Consider the following 22,140-nt stretch of genomic DNA (forward strand, 5'->3'; position numbering starts at 1 on the left):
CCCCCCCTCCCCCCTCCCCCCCCCCCCCCCACCAGGGCTGTCCCGACGAGGCCGAGTATCCAGCGAGCGCTCTCTGGGCCGGGCCAGGCGCTCCGGTCACTAACCCCTGTGGGCGCCGGCTCGCCCCATTTCACAGGGAGGCAGGTCGAATCCAGGCGCCGACCGCGGACGCAGGGCCCCAGCCCTTCCAGGCGCCCTCCATTCGCGCGACCAGCCGGCTCACCGCACCTGCCCTTCAACCGGTCATGAAACGGTTCTGAAACTGAGACCTGATCGGGTACACTGGAAAAAGTTTAGGAAAACCTCGGTTTTTAAAACCTGCCAGCAATCTTCACAATTTGACAAAAACTTTCGTCCTTACAGGTTGTGGCCTGAATGTTTCGGCCAACTTTCCAGGGAGAGTGTCAACACACGGCCCGGGGCTGCGGGGCGTGCCAGACGCCCGCCTCCCCTCCGGGCAAGTCCCAGCCCAGGAAAATCTCGTCGGGGCGGGGAGAGACCCGCGTTGCCGCGTGCTCCGAGCTGGGCCCGGCGACCCCGAGCTAGGGCGCCGGGGGGCCAGGCCGACCCCACGCTGCCCGCGAGCTTTCCCGCCGGTGACATTCAAGTGCGCCCGGAGCGCCCGCCTCGCCCGGGGCCGCCTCTAGGCGCTGGCGCCTCCGGACCTCCCGGGACGCCCCTGGGCCCGGAGGGGCCTCTCTGTCTCATCTCTCCCGCGCCACGGCCGGCTGCCCCCAGCTCTCGGCCTCCCGAAGCTGCGACGACACGGTCGCCGACGGCCGGCGCTGTCGGGGGCCGCTCCCCGCGCCCGGCTCTGCCCTCGGCCCCGCCGCCTCGGCGCACACGCCCCCCGCCCGGGCCGGGCCCTGCCGTCGGGCGCTCGCGCTCACCCGCTGTAGTGCGCCTTCAGGCGGACGCGGCCGCCGCTCCCGTCCATCTTGCGGCCGGTCCTGCTGGGCATGGCGCGGTCCGCCGGCCGCCGTCAGCGTCGCGCCCCGGACGCTCGGGCCATGGCGCGGGGCCCCAGCGGCCGGGTCGGGGCGCAGGTGGGGCAGACGGCGGAACGCGGAAGGGAGCGCGCGGCGCGGGGACCGAGGAGCTCCGGTCCGGCCAACTCCGCGGAACTTGGCGGCAGGCGGGGCGAGGCGGGGCGGGGGCGCGGCCGGCGCGCGCGCGCGCGCCAGTGGGGGCGCGCACGGAGTCCGGCGTCAGGCCTCGCGGGGGGTGGGGGGTGTCCGAACATGGCCGACCCGAGGCCCAGCCGGCGGCCAATCGGCGGGGCGGGCGGTCCCGGGGCGGAGGCGGTGGCACCTGCGGCCAATGAGGTCGAGGCGGGGCCGCCACCTGGGCCAATCCCCGGGAGACCCCGCGGCCGCAGCCCAATGGCGCGGCGCGGGGCGGACTACCTGTCGGGCGGTGCACGGCCCCACCTGGGGCCAATGGGGGCGCGCGCGGCCCGGCTCTGCCCGGCAACCGACGCCCCCGTCTGCCCCGCGCGCTGGCCCCTCGGTGAAGTGGGCTCCCGGGGCCGCTGTTCCCAGGTGGGGTCCCTGCGCTGCGCGCCCCGGGAACTTGTTGGAAATCCAAGCCTTCGCCCCAGCCCAGACTCGCTGAATCGAAACTCCAGCAGTCTGTGCTAACAAGCCCGGGTAAATCGGGTGAGCGCGAGTCTGCGAGCCGCTGGGCTAGGGGACAGCGGGGACGGGTCACCCGTGACGAGTGCGGCCCGCCGCTCAGACCCTGGATTCCGAACGGCGCTCGGACCGCGTAACCCGCGTCCGGCCAGCTTACAACTGCGGAGACAGACTGCGAGGAGCAGAGACCCCGCGAAGGTCACGACCGGCAGGTCCGGGCTCGGTGGGTTCTCCGGCCGCAGCCGCCCTCCTCCTTCTGCGGAAGGTTTGTCTACACTCGCTAGCCTGCTCCTCTGCTCCAGCTCACTCCTCGGTTCGGGACAAGGAGGCTGCGTTTGTCCAGCTCGCCCGTGACCTTCACTTCTGAATCCACATCCTCTCTGGGTCTTATTAACACCGTGCGTTTGTTCCGGACTGTCGCCTTGGAATACTATCCACGCCCCCACCCACCAGGTGCCTGCATCCTGGGCCCATCCCTTACTGGGTGCATCCACAGGGGCCCAAATCTGCAGTCTGTGGGACCTCAGCTGGGCAACAGGTGCGCACCCCGGGCTTAGAGATCTACAGACCCCTCATCCCTGCCGCCCCTGCCAAGGCCTGTCCTACTCTGGGCCACACCCCTGTTGCCTCCCTTCCCTTCCCCACCCCACCCCACCCCGTTGGCAACCTCTGACCGCCCCCCCCACTCCAGTCCCGGCTAAGCTTTCACCACTCTTCACCTGGACAATTGTAAGGATTTCTCATTCACTCTTTCATTCCACAGAGCTTCCTGGCGCCTCCTAGTACAGGGTGCTGGGTGTCCCTGGAGAACCACATGGACACAGTCCCTATGGTCATAGGACCCATATTCTCCCTAGAGATGGACACAGAGAAACCTGTTGACAGCCCACCTCTCACCTACTTAGGGTGCTGTGAACTCTCCGTCCTAATAAAAAACAGAGCCCTCTGCACCGCACAGCCGTCCACCCACCTGACCATTTCTCTGCTCTTCTCTACAACAAACTCCTGCCCAGAGCTTTCTGCAGCCCTTATCTCCACTTTATCTTTCCTGCCACTTTCTCTGAGGCCACTGTCACTACCACCCCCTGTGTTTTAAGTACAGTGGCCAATTGTCAGCTTTTTCTGAATTGACCCTTGGCAGCGTCCTCACCCTAGGACGCTGCCGTCTCTTCCTTGTGCCTCTGCCGCTTCCTCATCAGCCTCTAAATGCGTCCCCACCGCCCCCGCCTCAGTCATGGGTGCTTCTCAAGCCCTTGAGCTGCTCGTGTCCACTTAGGGCTCGAAGTGGCACCATCCCAAGCTCAGATGGCCCCGCTGGGCTGATTCCCCCACCATCACACCTCTCATCCGCCAGAGCTCCCTGACATGCCATCCTCCACCTCAGGGCGCGCACCCCTTCTTTCCTCATTCTCACCTCAAAACTCCCGGGGTTTCCTTTGCTTCCTCTCCCTCTTACGCCCAGCCCACCACCATCTGCAGATCCTGGCAGCTCCAGATTCCTGCCGTGTCGACCACCTCCACTGCTGCCACCTGGTCCAAGCCTCCAATTTCCCTAAAACCTAAGTCCAGCTGTGTCCATCTCTCTGGTGTTCAAGACCTGCAGTGGTCTGCATCGTCCTCAGGGACCCCAGGCCTTTCTGCCTGGTCTCCCGCCAGCCTCATTGTGGCTCTTTCCACACCGGCCCCCTGGCTCCCTCTTGGCTCAGGGCCTTGGCATGTGCTGTGGCACCTTTGCCCAGACCCACACTTCCCTTGAGTCTCTACTCAACATCCCTGACGTCCGTGTTAGTCTGCCCGCAACCCCACCCTGTGGGCACTCCTCCACACCCCCGCATGGGCACCGAGCCCCCTGGCAGTCAGGTGCATGTGGAAGGGGAGGGGTCTGAGGGTTTTTCACGTGAGGGGAGCAGCATGGCGCTCACAGGAGGGAGCAGGAACCTGCAGCCCAGAGGTGAGTGTGTGGGATGCAGCGCCCTGTGCCAGCCCCTCACCTGGCCCCATGGCCAGCACTATGGCTGTGTCCCCTGGGCCACCGGGAGCCCAGCCTCGCACACGGCCTTGGGCACGTCCTGATGGGCGGAGAAGAGCAAGACATCCCACAGCACCCCCCCGCACCCCGACTTCCTGCCTCAGAGTGTGGTGAGGGCAGAGGAGGAGGGGCCAGGGGGTCCAGTCCTTGATGCCCTCTTCCCCCTGCTGGCAGCACGGGCTAGCAAGGGTCCCTTCTCTGGGCACCATCTCCTGGACATGCCCCATCCAAGGCCCCACCGGACACAAGAGCCCTTTCTAACCAGGGAAACCCTGGTCAGGGTAGGAGCTCCAGGTATCCCAGGTGGCCCCGTGGGTACTGGCCTCCGCCTGCAGACCTGAGTGCCACATGGGACCCTCTGTCTTGGAGTCTGGAAGCTGGGTCACCCAGTACTGGTGAGGAAGTCCGAGGGGGGGCCGGTAGCTGCCTGCTCAGGGTCAGGTGGGTTGGGAGGGTGGGGCCTCTGTTCCCCATGGGGGTTGGGGGAGGAGAAAGGCGTATTCCAGGAGGGGGGGAGTCCCCGACCATGTCTAGCCCTAGGCCCGGGTGAGGGCACACGGGTTGCCTGCGGTGCCCAGAACACTTACTTCCCTGAGGCCGCCGGAGGGGGGAGGGTGAAGGACCCTCCCCCCACCAACAAGTTCTGCAAAACAACGACCTGCTGCCCAGGCCGGCAGACCCCCTCCAGAGGGCAGGGCCACTGAGCCATCCCTCTCAGGGCCTCGAGGACAGAGGGCTTGGTCCCGACTGAGCGACTGGCAGCTGTGCCTGCCTGGCATCCACTTCTCGCCCTGCATCCTGGCCACAGGCATGGGGTGTTTGGGTAGTTGGCGGGGTTGGGACCCCGTCAGCCTGGGTCACCGCTGTATCCCCACTGCGTCAGGCATCTGGCACACCTGGAATGAATGAATGAATGAACGAATCGGTGAAGACCCCTCAGAAATGCTGGGGGGCTTCCCTGGTGGCACAGTGGTTGAGGGTGCGCCTGCCGACGCAGGGGACACGGGTTTGTGCCCCGGTCCGGGAAGATCCCACATGCCGCGGAGCGGCTGGGCCCGTGAGCCACGGCCGCTGAGCCTGCGCGTCCGGAGCCTGTGCTCCGCAACGGGAGAGGCCACAGCAGTGAGGCCCGCGTACCGCAAAAAAAAAAAAAAGAAGAAGAAATGCTGGGACCAGTTGTCCTCCTAGGACCCTGGGCCTGTTCTGGGCCCCACCCGTTGGCAGGCTGCAGCATAATGATGTCACCTGGGGCAGAGCGGCAGTTGACCCTTGGACGGAGGTGCAGGCGAGACAGACCCGCAAGGGGCCTGGCAGCTGAGGGCTGGTCCTTTCCACTCTGGGCAGTTTCTGTATTTCCCTATTTTCCACAAAGATCTCATATACTTTCATGATCACAAACACCTATTATTTCCAAAGTGAAAAGTACAAATGTGTGTTGTAATTAGCTTATTATAAAAGTGACAGTGGCTCACTGTAGAGCTCCGACGGCATGGCAGGTGCAGGGAGAGGAGACCTACCCCCTGCCCGGCCCCCCCAAACGCAGCCGGGCCTTCTGCCCCTCCTGTCACCTGTCACCTGGGACCCAGGGCGGGGCTGCAGCCTGTGGGACCGCGGGGAGGAGGAGGAGGGCAGGGCCGGCAGAGGGCAGGGTGGGGCCCCAGCGTGTGGCTCGCCCCCTGATCTTCTTTGTTAAATGTTCTTTATGAGTTCTTTCAACACCTTTGAGCTCCTCCAGGTGAAAGGTGAAAGGCAGGTGGAGATAATGCTCGGTGAGCCTCATCAGACAGAAGCAGAGGTCTCCCGTGGGGGTCGGTGGTCCCTCCTGAGGGGTCCTTCTCCGCACCCCGCCTGGGGGCCCTCCTCATCAAAGCTCACAGGCGGCATCCGTGCCGACTCAGCACTTGGGGCTCCCCGGGAAGAGGTGCCTGCCTGCCGGAGCCAGCATCTGCTTGGGCCCGTGGGGTGGGGGTGGGGGTTTGGTCATTCCACCAGGAGTGACACTGAGCCGGGCGGGGCCTGGCGAGGAGCACGCAGGTCACGGGAGAGCCCGCGACGCCTGCGGACAGGCGCTTGACACGCGCAGCTGTGGGAGGGATGGGCCGCAGATGTTTCCTTTCTTCGTCTCGGATCTCGGGATTTGGAGACACTGGTTCGATGTCAACATTCGTTTCACCTGCTCCTTCATTTATTCAAGGGAGGTCGACTGCGGGCCGACTGGGCGCTGCACCCCGGCGGCGGACAGGTCACAGACCTGGCAGCTTGGTCGGAGAGAGCGAGGTCTGCCCAGGGCCCCGGAAGGGAGGCTGGCTTGGGGGGGCCTGAGGGCGGGAGGGGTGGGGCAGGAGCGGAGGCGTCCGGGCGGCCTGAGAAAGGCCCTGGGGGCCCAGGGAGCAGGACGGCCTACGGCGTGGGGCAGACCGGGGGGCGGGGCCTGTGTGTACCCGAAGGGCTTCCTTCAGGAGAGGGTGACGGGTTCTCCCCCGGCACTGCCGGCATATTGGGAGCAGGTGCGTCGCCGCGGCGGGGCCGGTGCCCTGCGGGGTGCGGAGCCGCTTCGGAGCCCGCCCCGCGCAGGCGCTTTCCCGCGGGCGCAGTGCTGCGCGTTCCCGGCAGAGGGCGCGGCGGGGACACGGCCGGAGGCGCGGAGCCGCTCGCGGGGTCCTGGGCGGGGCCGGAGTCCAGCCCGGGAGGGGCCGCTCCAAGGTCACCCCTCCGAGGGCCTCAGCCCTGTCTGTCTTCCCCCTGCAGTGGCGCGTTCTCAGCTTAACCGTCAGTTAGTTACACTGGTGGTCCCTGTTTCAAAGCACGGCGAGGCTTGTCTGCGGGTTGGACCCAGACAGTCTCCGTGTGCATGTGCCAGAGGAGGTGCTGGGAGAGGCCGCGTCCGCAGAGGCAGGAAGCAGGGACGGGGGCGGGGGTTGCTGTGTCCACGGCTGGAGAGGGGCTGGAGGCTGCAGAGCCAGGCACTTCCCACACGTTCATGGCTGAGCCTCACACTGAACGGGTGAGGACCGCGAGGCATGACACCCCCAGGGTCAGGCCCTGCGCCAGGCATCACCCCCTAGGACGTGCCCCATTCTCTGGAGGAGGACACTGAGGGTGAGGGCGGCCCAGTGCTCTGTCCAGGGTCTCAGGGCTGGGAGCAGACCTGCCCAGGCCAATGGGGACAGGCGCACATCTCTCCTTTCAGGCCAAGCGTGCCCACAGAGCAGGGCCTAGGACAAGCAGGTCGGAGCAGCGTGGAGGGAGGGGCGCTTCCTGTCCTGTGGCCGCTGGGAAATGGAGTCTGTCCCGCTTTCCTGTCCCCAAGTCTGCCTGGGATTGTGTTTACAACCCAAAGCGAGCCTGCCGTGCCGGCAGCACCCAAAGAACGGTCACCATGGCAATACGGAGCAAGCGCTATTTTAGCCACATGAGGCATCACAGGGAGACGCGGTGGCAGAGCCGAGACAGGTCTCCCACTCTCCGCCCGAGCTCCTCGCCTGTCCACACCAGGCCACCTGCATCAGGACCCACCGGGCTGAGGTGCCACCGCCTCAGTAAGCCCGCCCATCAGAGCGTGAGGCTGCGGCCCCAGGTGGGCGTGGCCTGAAGCCCAGCGTTGCTTCTAAACTGCTTGTCCTTAACCCCAGCCTGGGGGCGGGGGGGGGGCGGGGGAGGGGGCGCAGAACGCCCCCGTCCAGCAGCGGAGGTGCAGCTGGGACCACCTTCCAGAGACAAGCGCACAAAACACGTCTGCATCATTGGGTCCAATCATTCCACTTCTGGGAATCTGCTTTAAGGAAAGAACTGGAAATGCAAACGTTTGCAAACCAGCTGTCCCCGCGTCAGCTGCAGGCTCAAACGTGGGAGGTGACCTGCCTGGCCACGGCTCCGCATGACCTTTAGATGGAAAGTTGCACACTCACAGGCACATACACATGCAACACAACACACAAGTCCATGCGTGTGCAGACACGTGCACACACCTGGGCTTGTGCTCACCCAGGCCAGGCAGGAGCAGCTCTGCCAGGACCGCTGCCGGGTGGCCCCGGAAACCAGCAGATGGACGAGCAGGGCCCCGTCCAGCGGGAGGCTGTGTCCAGGCGCCTCTACCTGAGGAAAACGTCCGTGCTTCCCCACGCAGGGAGAAGATCACCGGGACCCGGTCACCCAGGGTCAGGAGCCTCCTGTGGACAGGGCCCCGGCTGCCGTCCCCAAGGGACAGGGCCCTGCGCCCAGAGGCAGCCCTCAGCCCTCTCTGACCCCCGATGACCCTCGCCGTGGAAGAGCAGGTGGGGTTGACACCTGCTTTCAGGATGGGACTTCATCTCTGCAGCTCCCACCCGGGTGGGTAGGTGGCCGAGGCTCTGGGGCCCTGGGAGATGCAGCACCTTGCAGGGTCCAGCGCAGATCCCAGGGCAGGCCCCTCCGTGCCCCATCTGCCCCCCCCCCCCCCGCACGGTGCCTCGGGGGAGTCCCGAGAGCTGTGCCTTCAAGGTCACCCTGAGGGGAAGCCACCCAGCCTGGCCAGACGGTTCCCAGGACTGCTCGAAGGCCGGGCCTGGGGGGTGGGGCCCTTGGTACCTGGGAGAGGGGGGCTGCGGGCACCCCAGGCCAAGGACACGAAACCCACAGCTACCCCATCCAGGTGCTCGGGCACCTGGGCCCACCCAGGGAGGGGCCACCTTAAGGGAGGCAGTCCAGGTGGACGCCACATGCACAGCGGGTTCCGTGATAGGAGACGAACTTGAGGTCCAGTCACCAAGTATTTTATACCAGGCAGAAAACCCTGCCCCTTCCCCTGCGGGGACAAGTCCAAGCTGTGTGTGCAACAGACCTCCTTGGAGAGACAGTGCAGGACAAAAGGCAGGTAGCATCTTGCTCATAAGATGTGCAGAGACCCAGAGTCCCATGGAGGGCAGTCTCCCAGCGGGAACTCGGGACATCGCTTCCTGACTTGGCGGGACCCAGCAGGCCTCTCAGGAGGGGTGTCCTGCCCTCGGTGTCCTGGCTGGGGACCCTTCCAGGCCTCTGCCTCGTTGTCCTTCAGCTCCTTGGCCTCAGTGGAGCCCCAGCCTCTCTCGAGGGTCCCCTCACTCAGCCTCAGCGGACCAGGGCAGGCAGCCCAGAGGCTGGACCACCCGCCTGGTCTGATCGCACTGTCTGGCCTCGCCACTCCACCTCTAAATTGTGTTGAGTCCGGAATGGGGACAGGGGTGTCCCTTCTCCCGTGTGTCACACGCCACTTGCCGTGCTGGTACACCAGCTCCCCGAAAATCAAAGCCCCGGGTTTAGTGTTTGCCGAGTTCCACGGCGTGAATTCACTGAACTTGGCGTCAGGGAGACGTGTACACATCAGCTCCCGTGAGCCTGGGGGAGCCCCCTCCTCCTCCCCCATCCTCTTCTTCCTGCAGCCCCCCGGGCTGGGAGAGGGGGGCTCTCGCATTTCTCAGGACCCACCCTCCTCCGCAGGGCAGCACGCCCCTCCCCACCCCCGGAGGAATAAATCAGCATCTCCTAGAAGTGCCCTTGCTGTGCTCAATGGGACCTAAGAGACTGCAGGGAATTTTCAAGACACGGCCCGGACTGCACGTGTACTGTCTTCGCTGCAAATCCTACTTCGAGTATCTAAACCCAAACACTAACCTTCTGTGTGTCTCCTGTACCAGGCTAATCGCCTCGCAGCCCAGGCAGACGTGTGCCTTGGGCCAACCAATAACTATAAGTAGCACCTAGTGAGTGGGACAAGGTACAGACACCGCTGTCGGTGCCTTTTAATTGTAGCAGTTAATGTTCACGAAAACCATATACCATCGTTTCCCCATTTAACAGGTGACGGTCCCCAGGGCAGGTGGGTCACTTGCCCAAGGTTACATGACAGGCGTTCAAGTCCGGAGCCCACACTCTCAGCCGCCGTGCGGACAGGGCTTCTCAACCGAGGGGCCGCACCTGGGGAGGCAAACCGCGCTCATTTTCCCCCAAACGGTCACCCTGTTACCCTGGGAATCCAGAACCTCCTGGTTGTAGCAGCTCTTGACGCCTGGGCCAGGTCCCCTCAGCTCCCCTCCAGCCTCAGAGCAGCGGGGGGACAGCCCCCGAGCCCACGGCCAGCGTTCCATCTCCTCCACCGCCGTCCCGCCTGGGACCTCCTCTGACCTGCTTAGCCTGGGGTGGGGCAGCCTGAAAGGGTGGAGGCTTAAGGTCCCGGGGCGGGAGGCGGGGGAGGGGACCCGGCTGATGCATCCTCAGAGGACCGCGGTGAGGGGCCCCTCAGAGGGGCTCCGGGGATGGAGACCCCGCCCTGCAGTGACAGCCCAGTAGCCACACTCCACTGGCTTTTCCTCCTGCATCTCCCCACCTTGCTTGCTCCCGTGTCCCGGGGTCACTTCCCAAGGTCGCCCCAGGCACTGAAGTCCTCGCACAGACGCTGCCTTGGGCTCTTGGAAGAGTCATGGGGTTACCACTCAGTGGTGTCATGACAACAGCCTGGCTTCGCTGGTGGAACCTGGGAGGTGAGAAGAGGCCTGCACACCTCCCACTGCTGCGTCTGGAGCCGACCGTGGCCTCAGGGCAGGCGGGGAGAGCCGGAAAGTTCTCCAGGCCACCCTGTCTCCTACAGCAAGATGGCAGGGGGTGCTGACCATCAGGCCCCAGGTCCAATCCTAGGTGAGGCGACAGAGCCCCCCGAGGACTGCCCGTGCGCCTTGCCAGGCCTCTCGGGTTGAGATCAGGACCCTGATGAGGAGGAATAGCACCTGAGGTCCGGGGTCCTTCTGAGCGAGTTCACCTGAGGGTCTCGCACCCCCGAGTCGCATCCCGCTTGTTTGTGGGAAAGAGGCTTCCCTTGTCAGGGGTCCCTAAAAATACATCTGAGATGGATGCCTTTGCCAAAGGGTGCTTGTTGTGTGCGTTTCCTGTGGATGCTGTAACAAAGGACCACAAACCGGAGGGGGTGCTTAAGACAGCAGAAATCTATTCCCAGAGTCTGGAGGCCAGGAGCCCACGATGAGGGTGTGGGCAGGGCTGGTTCCTTCTCCAGGCAGCGGGGAGGATCCCTGCCAGCCTCTGCCCTAGATTCCGGTGCTTTCCTGGCCATCCTTGGGCTCCTTGGCTTGTAGACACCTCTCTGCCTCTGTCTCCACAAGGTGTCTCCCTGTCTCACTGTGTCCTCTTTGTAAATAAGGACACTAGGGGTTGGATCTAGGGCCCACCCTGATGCCATAGGACTTCATCTAAACCCGCACCTTAACTGCATCTTCAAGGACCCTATATCCAATATCACACTCACAGGTACCAGAGAGGAGGCCTTAACACACCTCCTGGGGGACACGATCCACCCCACCACTCACGCGCTTCAGACTCTTACCCACCCCCCACCGCCTTCCCTCACCTCATCCAGGCCGACAGCCGGGACCGAGTCGCGACAGCCTGAGCGGGCATATGGACGGAGGACCTGCGGCTCCCAGCTCACACGCGCTCGGCCGTGTGGGAGCAGCTCTGGAGGGTGTTGGGTTGGGGGGCGGGGGTGGACGTAAGGCTGGACAGGGGACAGTTTATTGATGTGGGAGCTCACCTGTGACTAGGGGTGGACCGTCTGAGCGAGGTGGCACCAGCCCTCATACAGCTTGGGCCTCTGCGCCAAGAGGTGACCTTAGCAAGCAGAAGTGCTGGCCAGGGAGGGTGGGGGGGGAGGGGGAGGATGGCTCTGATCATGGCCCCGGCTGGCCACAGCCGTGGCACCGACCGTGGCTCGATCCACTAAACCTCCTTGTCATTTGTTGCTGTTGCCGTGACAGATGCCACCTTGAAGGACCAGTGCCGTCCTGAGCAGGCGTGAGTGCTGCGGGGGTCACTGCTGGCAGCTGCCCCCAACGTAAGGTGCAGCCTCTCCAGTGCCCTCCAGAGTGTCAGGGGTGCCCTTCAGCCCTGAGGGTGGGAGTTGGCGGTAAAGCCCCAGACCCTCCTCCTCCAAAAGGACAATTTGGGGGACTTCCCTGGTGGTCCAGTGGCTAAGACTCCACACTCTCAATGCAAGGCGCCCGGATTCCATCCCTGGTCAGGGAACTAGATCCCATATGCTGCAACTAAGAGTCCGCGCGCAGCAACTAAAGATCCCGCGTGCCACAACTAAGAGCCGGCTCAGCCAAATAAACAAATTTTTTAAAGAAAGGACTATTCGGGGCCCACTCCCCAGGGCTCTGCAGGGGTCCCCAGTGGAATGGGACCTGGTGGCCCATTGTAGACTTTCCCTCCCTCCTTGTAGACTTTCCCTCCCTCCTCCGTGCTCCCCACACCCTGCTCCCGCGTCTGGGGTGTCACCCTCTGTGCTGGGTTAAACAGTGTCCCCCCAAATCCATGTCCACCCAGAACCTCAGAATGTGACCTTATTTGGAAACAGGGTCTTTGCAGCTATAATTAGTTAAGATGAAGTCACACTGGATTACGGAGCCCCAAATCCGATGACAGGTGCCTTTACAAGAAGAGGAGGGACACACAGAGAGAAGCCATGGGATGACAGAGGCAGAGATGGGGTGATGCGTCCATCGAGCCGAGGGGCGCCAGGAATCGCCAGCAGTGCCAGGAACTGGGGAGAGGCCAGGGACAGGCTTGCCGTCAGAGACTGCAGGAGCCCAGCCTGCCCACACCTGCATCTTGGACTCCTGGCCTCCAGAAGTGTAAGAGCGTGAGTTTTTCTTTTTTCTTTTTCTTTTCTTTTTTGGCCGTGCTGTGTGGCTTGTGGGATCTTAGTTCCCCAACCAGGGATCAAACCCGGGCCACAGCAGTGAAAGTGCAGAGTCCTACCCACTGGACCACCAGGGAATTCCCTGAATTTCTGTGGTTTTAAGCCTCCCAGTCTGTGGCACTTTGTTACAGCCACCCCAGGAAACTAATTTCCCCCCAAATAAACTTCCTCTACCAGGTCCTTGTCTCAAGCTCTGCTTTTGAGGGGACCCAAACGATGCCCCCAGGTGTGGGCTGCACACGGTGAGGCTTCTGCCTCACTGGGAAGGGGGAGGGTCGGGTCGGTGCTGGTCCGCCCCCTGCTGCAGGGGACGGAAGCTACCTGGGGCCCTGTCCCCTCCGGCCTTGGGGAAGAAGCTGTCCCAGGCGCAGGGAAGCATTTAGGAGTCTACGTACACGCATCCTGGCCTCCACAGGAGAACACAGACAAGGCAGCTGCCAGCCCCCAAAGACCGTCCCTGCTGGAATGAGGCGCATCCAGAGCCCAGGCCACCTCCCCACCCGGCCACCTGGCCCAGGTGCCCCGGCTCGGGAAACGCTGCCACCCCTGCCCAAGCCAGCTCCTCTCAGCTGCAAACCTTGATCCGCCCTGGCCTTCAATCTGTCCGTGTCATCAGCACCGGAATAGAAATCGCGTTTAAAGAGCATCAGCCCTTCCCGTCCCTCTTCCTGGCCCTGTAAACATGCGGGCAGAAATAGCAGGCTGCAGGCTAGAGGGAGTGATCGCTGGTTGCGGAATCAAGCGAAGGCTCCTGCCCGGGCGGGCCTGGCTGCGTGGGCGCCCAAGGCAGTCACAAAGCCCAGCTTTAAATAGCTCCCTGTTGGTGCGTGCAGCAGCAGAAGGGCAGCCCGTGGGCCGTGAAGAAGGCGGGGAGGGGCGGGCGCCGGCGTGGGCAGGGTCCTGGCAGCGGAGGAGGGTCGGCTCGCTGGCTTCTGGGCCCAGGGGAGCACAGCAGGTCCCGGAACCTTGAACCCACCCGCGCATCCGCCAGAGGCCCCGCTGGAAGGCAGGCCTTAGGGCGGACCCTGGGTGCCAGGGGCGGGGGTGCTGTGGGCGGCCTCGGGCCCAGCCCAGCAGCTTCAGGACGCCATCGGGGCCTGGACGTGCCATCCCCGGGCCGCTCTCCATGTTCCAGGAGGAGGGAGCAGTGACGCTGCCGGAGACACACAGGCCAGAGGGCGCCCATCTGGGAAGGGGAGAAAGAGGCGTCCCTGTCCTCACTGTCAGAGCTGGCCAGGCACGGCTTGGGGCCCTGGCCGACCCAGATCCAGGCTCTGCCGCATCTCGGCACCCGCTCTCTGCTGCCCGCGTCAGTCACTCTGGGGCCCGGAGGCCCCGCTCCCTGCTCGGTGCTGCCGCCTGGGGTGGGCCCGCCCAGCCCAGCCCAGCCCAGCCCAGCCCAGCCCAGCCCAGCCCTGCAGCCTAGTCCTTTAGAGCAGGCGCCCAGGGGGCATCCTGACGCAAGGAGGCGTCCTCAGGAGGTAAGGGGCCTTCGAGCTCGAGGTGTGAGCCCTGGGCGGGATGCAGGCCTCGGACACGGCTGCTCCCGTGGGGGGCCGCTGGGCCCCGCAGCCCTGGCTGGACCACCCGGCCTCAGGGGTCACTCTGCCAGCGAAGCCCTGTGGCGGGTGAGCGTCCCCAGCGCCTGCTCCCGTGGCCTGGGGGCAGGGCACAGCCTGGGCAGGTGGCCCAGCAGGGCACGCTTTCTGATTCCCACAAAGTCACCGTCACGCGCCCCTCGAGGTGGTTTGCGGGGGCACCTCAGGGCCGGCGGGGTCGTGGCCTGGCTGCCACCTGATCACAGCAGGGCACCGGGCCTGGCATTCCCGACCCTGCGGCCGACAGCTCGGCTGCACAGCTGCCCCTCTAGTCGCCTCTGTCCCCTCGGAGTGTGAGGACCTGCCCTGCTCTGGTGCAGGGGAGACCCGGGCCCCTTGCTGAGAGCTGTGACCCTGTGCCACCACCCTGTGGCGGCAGCAGACGTGGGAGGGGGCTGGGGTGTTCATGGGGCCTTGGTGGTCTCTGTTCTCCCATCACCACGTACAGAAGGCACTGTGAGGGCACCCCCGGCCATGCACCCAAGGGACTGGGGGTGAGTGACTCTTCCAGCCCCCGCGCCTCCCCCCAGCCCCTCTGTCCTCAAGTCTCGGTCCCCAAGTCCCTCTGTCCTGAGCCCGTCGAGCTAGTGGGAGGAGAGCCTTCCAGGCTCCAGCAGAGGAGGTCACGGTGCATTTAAGCAGCGGCCAAAGGCTCCGTTTTATTTCATGCTGGGACCAAAGGCCTTCCCACTTTCTCAGCGAGAAGATGAGCACCTTCCACGCCCGGCCCCGAGCCCCCCCCACCCCGGTGCAAACCCACAGAGCTAAGTCCCAGAATCAGGGTCCTTTTCCGAGTCAGACGCAAGGCTCCCTGGGGCCCGGTGCCTGCCTGGCTCCCAGGTCAGGAGGCTGGGCTGCTGGGCCGTCTTCTGCAGACCAGGGGTCCGGGTGAGGGTGGGGACAGAGCCTGGGGGTGCCGAGCGAGGCTGAGGCCTTCCTCTCCTCTTACGTGGCCCGTGGTCCTCCCCGCCGTGAACCACGCAGAGCCCCCCGGGGGTCCCTCCCCAGGAGGTCCCGGGCGTGGGACCTGCGAAGCCGGCCTCACATGGTGTACGCGGCCCAGTAGATGACGTTGACAGCGGCGAAGGCCGCGGGGAACACGGCACGGGCGTAGATGTCGATGGTGTCGGCGTCGATGGGCTTGAAAAGCGCACGGAGGCCCCCCTGGGCCCCCTGTTTCTTCGTCTCCTCTGTCTCCACCTCCACCGACCTGTAGGAACCCATGAGGTCCCCGGGCACGCGGCACTGCCGGCGGGACGCGGCCAGCTCCTGGGTGACGCCCGCGGCCGAAAGGGAGAAGAGCACGATGGCATTCTTCACGTCCATCTGCGCGGGGAGGCGGAGGGGCGGGCTGAGTGGCTGGAGCGCGAGGGGCAGGACCCCAGCCCAGGCCAGCGGCTCTGTCCTCAGAGCAGGCGGCAGGGGGTCCCGGGTTGAGCACGGGAGAAAGCGCCCCCTGCCCCGCCGGCAACGCCGACCCTACCTGGGGCTGGGCGGGGGCGCCGAGCTTCGTCCTGAACGTGAGCGCCCCCCCCACCCCCACCCCCTCCCAGCCTCACCTCGACCCTCTGCTCCTCGACCTTGACCTTGGCCTTCCGCTTCCTCCGGTAGTCAGCGTTGAAGTGGGCGAAGGCGTACTCCACCAGGGCGGCAAACACAAAGACGTAACAGATCCAGAAGTACACGTCCAGCGCCTTGATGGCCGATGCCCGCGGGAGGGAGGACCGGGCGCTGACCATCAGCGTGGTCATGGTAAGCACCGTGGTGATGCCTGCTGGGGGCCGGCGGCGCCGTTACTGGGCCCCGCCCCAGCCGGGTGCGGCTCAGGCTCCCCTCGCCACGCCCGGCCTGGCTGCCCACTGCCCCAGGACAGAGGGCCCGAGGGACCGCAAGGCTAGGCCTGTGCTCGGGACAGATGGGCCGGGGCCCTGCTCCCAGACTCCCTCCTTCCACCAGCTCCCTCGGGGGAGAGGCCAGGGCCCCGTACCTAGAGACACCCTGGCGGGCACTGCTGCCTGGCTAATCCAGAAGGAGACCCAGGACATGGCGACCAGGAGGATGGAGGGCACGTAGGACTGGATGACATGCAGAGCCCCCCGGGGGTCCCTCCCCAGGAGGTCCCGGGCGTGGGACCTGCGAAGCCGGCCTCACATGGTGTACGCGGCCCAGTAGATGACGTTGACAGCGGCGAAGGCCGCGGGGAACACGGCACGGGCGTAGATGTCGATGGTGTCGGCGTCGATGGGCTTGAAAAGCGCACGGAGGCCCCCCTGGGCCCCCTGTTTCTTCGTCTCCTCTGTCTCCACCTCCACCGACCTGTAGGAACCCATGAGGTCCCCGGGCACGCGGCACTGCCGGCGGGACGCGGCCAGCTCCTGGGTGACGCCCGCGGCCGAAAGGGAGAAGAGCACGATGGCATTCTTCACGTCCATCTGCGCGGGGAGGCGGAGGGGCGGGCTGAGTGGCTGGAGCGCGAGGGGCAGGACCCCAGCCCAGGCCAGCGGCTCTGTCCTCAGAGCAGGCGGCAGGGGGTCCCGGGTTGAGCACGGGAGAAAGCGCCCCCTGCCCCGCCGGCAACGCCGACCCTACCTGGGGCTGGGCGGGGGCGCCGAGCTTCGTCCTGAACGTGAGCGCCCCCCCCACCCCCACCCCCTCCCAGCCTCACCTCGACCCTCTGCTCCTCGACCTTGACCTTGGCCTTCCGCTTCCTCCGGTAGTCAGCGTTGAAGTGGGCGAAGGCGTACTCCACCAGGGCGGCAAACACAAAGACGTAACAGATCCAGAAGTACACGTCCAGCGCCTTGATGGCCGATGCCCGCGGGAGGGAGGACCGGGCGCTGACCATCAGCGTGGTCATGGTAAGCACCGTGGTGATGCCTGCTGGGGGCCGGCGGCGCCGTTACTGGGCCCCGCCCCAGCCGGGTGCGGCTCAGGCTCCCCTCGCCACGCCCGGCCTGGCTGCCCACTGCCCCAGGACAGAGGGCCCGAGGGACCGCAAGGCTAGGCCTGTGCTCGGGACAGATGGGCCGGGGCCCTGCTCCCAGACTCCCTCCTTCCACCAGCTCCCTCGGGGGAGAGGCCAGGGCCCCGTACCTAGAGACACCCTGGCGGGCACTGCTGCCTGGCTAATCCAGAAGGAGACCCAGGACATGGCGACCAGGAGGATGGAGGGCACGTAGGACTGGATGATGTAGACGCCCCGGTTCCTCCGGAGGTGGACGTGCAGGCTGAGCCGGGGGAACTGGCCGGCTGCCGGAGACCCCCGTCAGCACCAGGCCCACACCCAGGGCAGCGCTCGGGGAGAGGGGCGCTGAGCGGGAACTGGGGCCACTGCCAGCCTCCAAAGAGAGGAAGACCCTTGTCCCCACCTCGCCCCACAGCCTGATGGGTCAGGAGAGGGGCCGGCCCTGCGGCGGGGCCGCCAGAGGAGGGAGAGGAGAAAGGTTCCGGCCTTGCTGCTGGCCCAGTGGGCCCCTCCCAGAGCGCAGGGCACCCCTCCCCTGCCCTGCTTGGGCACAGCCCAGCTCAAGGAAAGAGCCAGCCTGGGCTCGCTGGCTCCGAGGACCGGGCAGCAGGGGCGGGAGGGGCCAGGAGACAACACAGGCTTGGCCCTGGAGCCGCCCGGCACCCCTCAAACCCCGGGAAGCAATGAAGAAGCGAGGAGTAAGGCGGAGGAAACCTGATCCGGGCCCGCACTAGGGCTCGTCCCGAGCGGCTCGGCCAGGCACAGCCTGCGCCGACCAGTGGTTTTCCAGCTGCAGCCTCCGGGGGCCCTCAGGGCCGGCTAGTGGCTCTGCGGAAAGCACTAGAAAACCACCAGCGGGGCTCACAAGGAAGAGGCCACGAGAGGCCGCGTTACCCGATTTGAAGTTCATCAGCTCCGTGGTGAAGCGGTAGCTGGTGATGGTGAACTGGGCCAGCTGCAGCCTGTCCAGCCCGTGGATCTGCCCCTGGTTTTCGGACCAGTAGTAGACGATGTCCTCGGACGAGTAGCCGTCTGCAGGAGAGCCCACATGGGCCGCAGAGCCTGGCACCCCCTCCCCAGCCCCTGGCATCCCCCGCAGGACTGCCCTGCCCGTGCTGGGAGCCCGATACACAGAGGCAGGGAGCAAGGAGGCCTGGCACCTCGGAAAGGTGGGCAAGGCCGGATGAGCTGGCCAACGGGCAGGTCACCCTTGCCAGGGTGACCCGCAGGGGCCGCCACGCTGGCCCAGTGGCCCAGGCACACGTCTCGTCTGGGCTCCGGGGCCGGCTGTCCTGGGCAGGGTGCTGACCCACAGCAGGAGGGCCCGCCGGCCCCTTCTCTCCCTTCTCCTGTTTCTTCCCCGCCCCCGCCCCCATGCCTCCCCGCCCCCGTGCCAGCCCGCACTCACAGCTCTCCAGGTGCAGCATGCACTCCTGCTCGTCCATGGGGTACTTGGCCAGGTCCATGTCGCAGGCCACCGTGGAGGTGATTCTGCCCAGACAACACACTGGTGGGTCCCCAGGATGAGGCCAGCCCCCGGCAGCCGGCGTCTCTCTGGCCCAGCATGGCAGAGACGCTCCTGCACCCAGCCAGTACGGCCTCCTCACCGGGCGGCGGCAGGCTGCCTTTGGTCTTGCCGGCAAGCTGCTGGCATTTGGGTGGAAACTGGAAACTGTGGCCACTTTACAGATATCTGTGAGTCTTTCTTCAGGGATCAAGAACCGGATTTCATTCACTTTCCTCGTCCTTCAGAACAGCTGGCTGGCTAAGCGGGGGGCCAAGGAGGCAGGTCCGGCCTGAGCCCCCCTGGTCTGACCCTGGGGACGGCCTCTAGGCGTCCCCACTGACCGTGCAGCCCGGGAGAAAGGCTGGTGCTGCGGACGGAGCGTGCTGACTTCCCAAGAGAATTTGGATTCTTATGTAAATCTCCTGATCTTTAAAACGTTGGCAATTAAGTCCACTTTTAAAAGGCATGTGTCAGAAGACACACATTCAAGCAGATACACGTACACGTGTGTTCACAGCAGCACAGCTCACAACAGTCAAATGTGGAACCAGCACAGCTGTCCATCGATGGGGGAGCAGATACACAAAACTGGTGCATCCATGCAATGGAATGTCACTCAGCCATAAACAGGCAGGAAATTCTGAGAAATGTCACAACAGAGATGAATCTCGAAAACACTATACTAAGTGAAAAAAAAACCAGACTCAAAAGGTCGCGTAGCATACGATTAGTTTTGTGTGAAATGTGCTGAATAGGCAAATCCATGAAGCTAGAAAGCAGACTGGCAGTTTGCAGAGCCGGAGAGGGGATGGGGAGTGACTGCTAATGGGCACGGGGTCTCCTTTCGGGCGAAATGTATTGCAAGTGGGTAGAGGTGATGTTTGCACAACACAGGGAGTGCGCTAAGTATCACGGAATTGTTCACTTTTAAATGCTCGATTTGATGTTATGTGAACTTCACCTCAATTTAAAAAGACAAGGGCACGCGTTAGCCAAATAGCGGCCTCTGCTGGCTTCCCGCCAGCAACCTCTGCTTCCTGCGCAGCTGCCGGTTGCCGGGGGGATATAAATACCGCCACCCCCCCACCCCCCATCCCCCCAGCTCCCAGCAGCGCGCTCCGTGGGGGGTGGGCGGGCAGGCAGCCGGCTGGGCTCACCGGATGCTGTAGAGAATCACCCCGTCGGGCTGCAGCCGGATGAGCTTGTTCTCCACCGTCACGTCGTGGAACCAGGCGGACTTGGCGTTCACGATAAAGGTGTCTGGGAGCCACAGCCTGTCCACGAAGCGGCTGTCCAGGCCCAGCGTCTCGTTGGTGTGGTTGTAGGACAGCCTGCTGTCGCGCCAGCTCTGATGCAGAAACACCGTCATGGTGTACTCCTGCGGGGGCGCACGCCAAGGCCCGGCCGTCAGCCCCTCCGCACACTCCTGGGGGCACGCGGCCGGGGGCGGGGCGGAGGCCGGTGGGACCTACCATGTTCGCCTCAGAGATGTGGTCGATGCTGGCCACCTCGATGGCGAGCGCCACGTTCACGGGGGGGCCTGCGAGGGAGGAGCCAGGCCCGAGGCAGGTGGCACTGAGGCCAGGCCCCAGCAGCCCCGGCCGCTCAGCCAGGCCAGCGAATGGCCCAGAAGGCGGGACAGGGAACAGCCAGGGGCTTTGCAGGGGAGGCCGCGTCTTGGTGCAGACCGGCCCGAGGCCTGAGCAGATCCACCTTCCTAGCTGTTTCCCTGGGGGCTGGTGCAGGAGCTCAGGCACGCCCCTCAGGGGAGTGGGCCTCTGCACCAGCCCAGAGCCAAGCAGCGCCCACACCCACACTGGACCCAGGGTCTGCCGGAGCCCGACGGCCACTCTCACCTCCGATGCCAGGCCGGAAGTTGCGGGCGTAGCCCTCTATCAAACCGTCCAGGTTGGGGAGCCAGGATATTTCCAGGTTGGAGCCGACATAGTCGCCAATGTCATTCATTGCCCTGGAAACGCAAGGCCCACTGGTCACAGGCAGGGTGCCAGGGACGGAGCCTGTCCTGGGCACCTAGGCCAGGGGTGGACAGGGAGGAGGCCGTGCGGGCTGGACCTGACCAGTCCCAGGAACTCACGCCGGACACAGGGAGCCCCCGGGAGGTGCGGAGCCCAGGAGTCCTGGACCTCTTCCACTGGCCTCTATGCTCAGCTTACACCCCACCCACTCGGCCCTGAGGGAGGCCACCCAGGTCAGGCAGAGACCCCCGGCTCCCTCCATAACCACCCAACGTCCCCACCCCTGGGGTCCCCCAACAAGAGCACACGGCCTCCCTTTCAGCTTCTGAGGGCAATGTGTCCTGTAGGAGGTGACTTGGGAGAAAAGACGTGTGACCAGGAGGCTGAAGGCTGGGGAGAGGGAGAGGGCGGGCGAGGTCCCACAGCCGGGACCCAGGTCCAGGCCGAGGGCCCATGGGGGGGCTGCGGGCCGGCCTCCTGCTCTCTGTCCCTTCCCAGGCAGTCTCCAGATCTCCGCAAATTGCCACGTGCCTCTGGGGCTTAGGCTGACCCCCGAGCAGCTGGGGGCCATGCCCCCTGGTTCCAGATTAACCTCACTGACAGCCTGTGCTGGTCACGTTTGCCCCTGGCGGGGCCGCACGGGGACCCAAAGACACAGGCGTCTCGTGGCCCACACACGCCGACTGCTGGAAGCCCCCCAGTGGCTCTGCCTGCCCACCTCTGGGAAACAGAGCCCCCAAATTCATGGCCACCCAGAACCCCAGAATGGAACCTTATTGGGAAACAGGGGCTTTGCAGATGTAATTCGTTAAGATGAAGTCGTGCTAGACTAGGGTGGGCCCTAAGTCCACGACTGGTGTCCTTAGAAGAAAAGGAATTGGACACACAGGGAGAAGCCACGTGACCACAGAGGCATGGACTGGAGTGATGCGGCCACAAGCCGAGGGGCACCAGGGACTCCGGCAGCTCCAGAGGCCGGAGAGAGGCGTGGACCCTGCCGACGCCTTGGCTTCAGACTTCTGGCCTCCAGAATCACGAGAGAAGAAATTCCCCCAGCTGTGGTCGCTTGTTACAGCAGCCCCGGGAACCTCACACACCCTTGCTCCTCCAGCCCACGGGGCGGGGCGGGGTGGGGGGGCATTTCCCCTAAACCTGACGGCAGGGAACGAGGAGGGACGTTCAGGAGGAACCCTCTTGTTTTTCTCTGAATCGCTGCTGTCACCAGCGGGCAGAGAAGGCCTCCAGGTCACCTGGGGCCCGGGCCCGCCCAGAGCCCGCAGGGGAGCCGGTGCGCCAGGGTCTGGGCGCAGAGCAGCTGGGGGCTCTGAGGCCGTTCCGCCCTCTCCCCAGAGTCAGGCGCGGCCGCGTGCCCAGGCGCCCCACTCTGGGCCGTTTTGGCCACTGTGACGAGACCGCTGACCCCTCTGGGCTCCCGAGGTGCCGCTCCCCTCCCTTCAGGACGTGGGACCGGCTACCGCTGAGCCTGTCAGCGCAGCCTCTGTGTCCCGCCCCCCACCAGCCCCCACCTGGGCCACCGCAGACCACGTCCCCCTCCGCCCGACGCCCCAGCCCCCTGCCTGCTTCCAGCTGCTGGCACCCCCTGACCCCTGCCCTCCAGCCTCTCCCCTCTTGGACGCCTGCGTGACCCTCCAGACCCTCTGCCGTCTGTCCCCACCTCTTTCTCCAGCACTAACTCTGGCCCACCC

The 22,140-nt window shown here is 65.1% G+C and overlaps 3 protein-coding genes across 5 annotated transcripts in view; 1 reads left to right on the forward strand and 2 right to left on the reverse strand.

The window, feature by feature from the left end:
• PRKCZ (protein kinase C zeta) overlaps positions 1–1,127 on the reverse strand; it is a 117,179-nt gene extending 116,052 nt beyond the window's left edge. Inside the window, exon 1 of one of the 2 annotated variants that reach the window (XM_024125471.3) lies at positions 891–1,127. In XM_024125471.3, the coding sequence (XP_023981239.1) occupies positions 891–961 (71 nt within the window). In that variant the 5' untranslated portion in view covers positions 962–1,127. The remainder of the gene's footprint in view (positions 1–890) is intronic. The other variant, XM_028487971.2, reaches the window with a different exon arrangement.
• A 4,532-nt stretch (positions 1,128–5,659) lies between these two features.
• Positions 5,660–11,267, forward strand: LOC114485964 (uncharacterized). The gene is made up of 3 exons (XM_028487975.1): positions 5,660–5,940; positions 6,854–7,240; positions 7,790–11,267. The coding sequence occupies exons 1-3, from the start codon at positions 5,758–5,760 to the stop codon at positions 8,150–8,152; spliced, it is 933 nt and encodes a 310-aa protein (XP_028343776.1). The 5' UTR covers positions 5,660–5,757; the 3' UTR covers positions 8,153–11,267.
• Positions 11,268–14,629: 3,362 nt separating this feature from the next.
• GABRD (gamma-aminobutyric acid type A receptor subunit delta) overlaps positions 14,630–22,140 on the reverse strand; it is an 11,817-nt gene continuing 4,306 nt past the window's right edge. Inside the window, exons 2-10 of one of the 2 annotated variants that reach the window (XM_024125474.1) lie at positions 20,315–20,427; positions 19,931–19,998; positions 19,616–19,836; positions 18,360–18,442; positions 17,846–17,983; positions 17,080–17,235; positions 16,673–16,863; positions 15,546–15,578; positions 14,630–15,312 (exon numbers count right to left, since the gene is read on the reverse strand). In XM_024125474.1, the coding sequence (XP_023981242.1) occupies positions 15,028–15,312; positions 15,546–15,578; positions 16,673–16,863; positions 17,080–17,235; positions 17,846–17,983; positions 18,360–18,442; positions 19,616–19,836; positions 19,931–19,998; positions 20,315–20,427 (1,288 nt within the window). In that variant the 3' untranslated portion in view covers positions 14,630–15,027. Of the gene's footprint in view, positions 15,313–15,545; positions 15,579–16,133; positions 16,419–16,651; positions 16,864–17,079; positions 17,236–17,845; positions 17,984–18,359; positions 18,443–19,615; positions 19,837–19,930; positions 19,999–20,314; positions 20,428–22,140 lie in introns of those variants that run through there. The other variant, XM_024125475.1, reaches the window with a different exon arrangement.

This window comes from Physeter macrocephalus, chromosome 3 (assembly GCF_002837175.3).
Source record: "Physeter macrocephalus isolate SW-GA chromosome 3, ASM283717v5, whole genome shotgun sequence".
NCBI lineage: Eukaryota > Metazoa > Chordata > Mammalia > Artiodactyla > Physeteridae > Physeter > Physeter macrocephalus.

Excerpts from the sequence above, each read along its gene's own strand:
- LOC114485964 (XM_028487975.1), top strand. The coding sequence starts at position 5,758 with ATGGGCCGCAGATGTTTCCTTTCTTCGTCTCGGATCTCGGGATTTGGA. Across the intron at positions 5,941-6,853 it reads GCTTGGTCGGAGAGAGCGAG|GCCAAGCGTGCCCACAGAGC; the intron begins GTCTGCCCAGGG and ends CTCTCCTTTCAG. Across the intron at positions 7,241-7,789 it reads GCGTGAGGCTGCGGCCCCAG|GGAGAAGATCACCGGGACCC; the intron begins GTGGGCGTGGCC and ends TTCCCCACGCAG.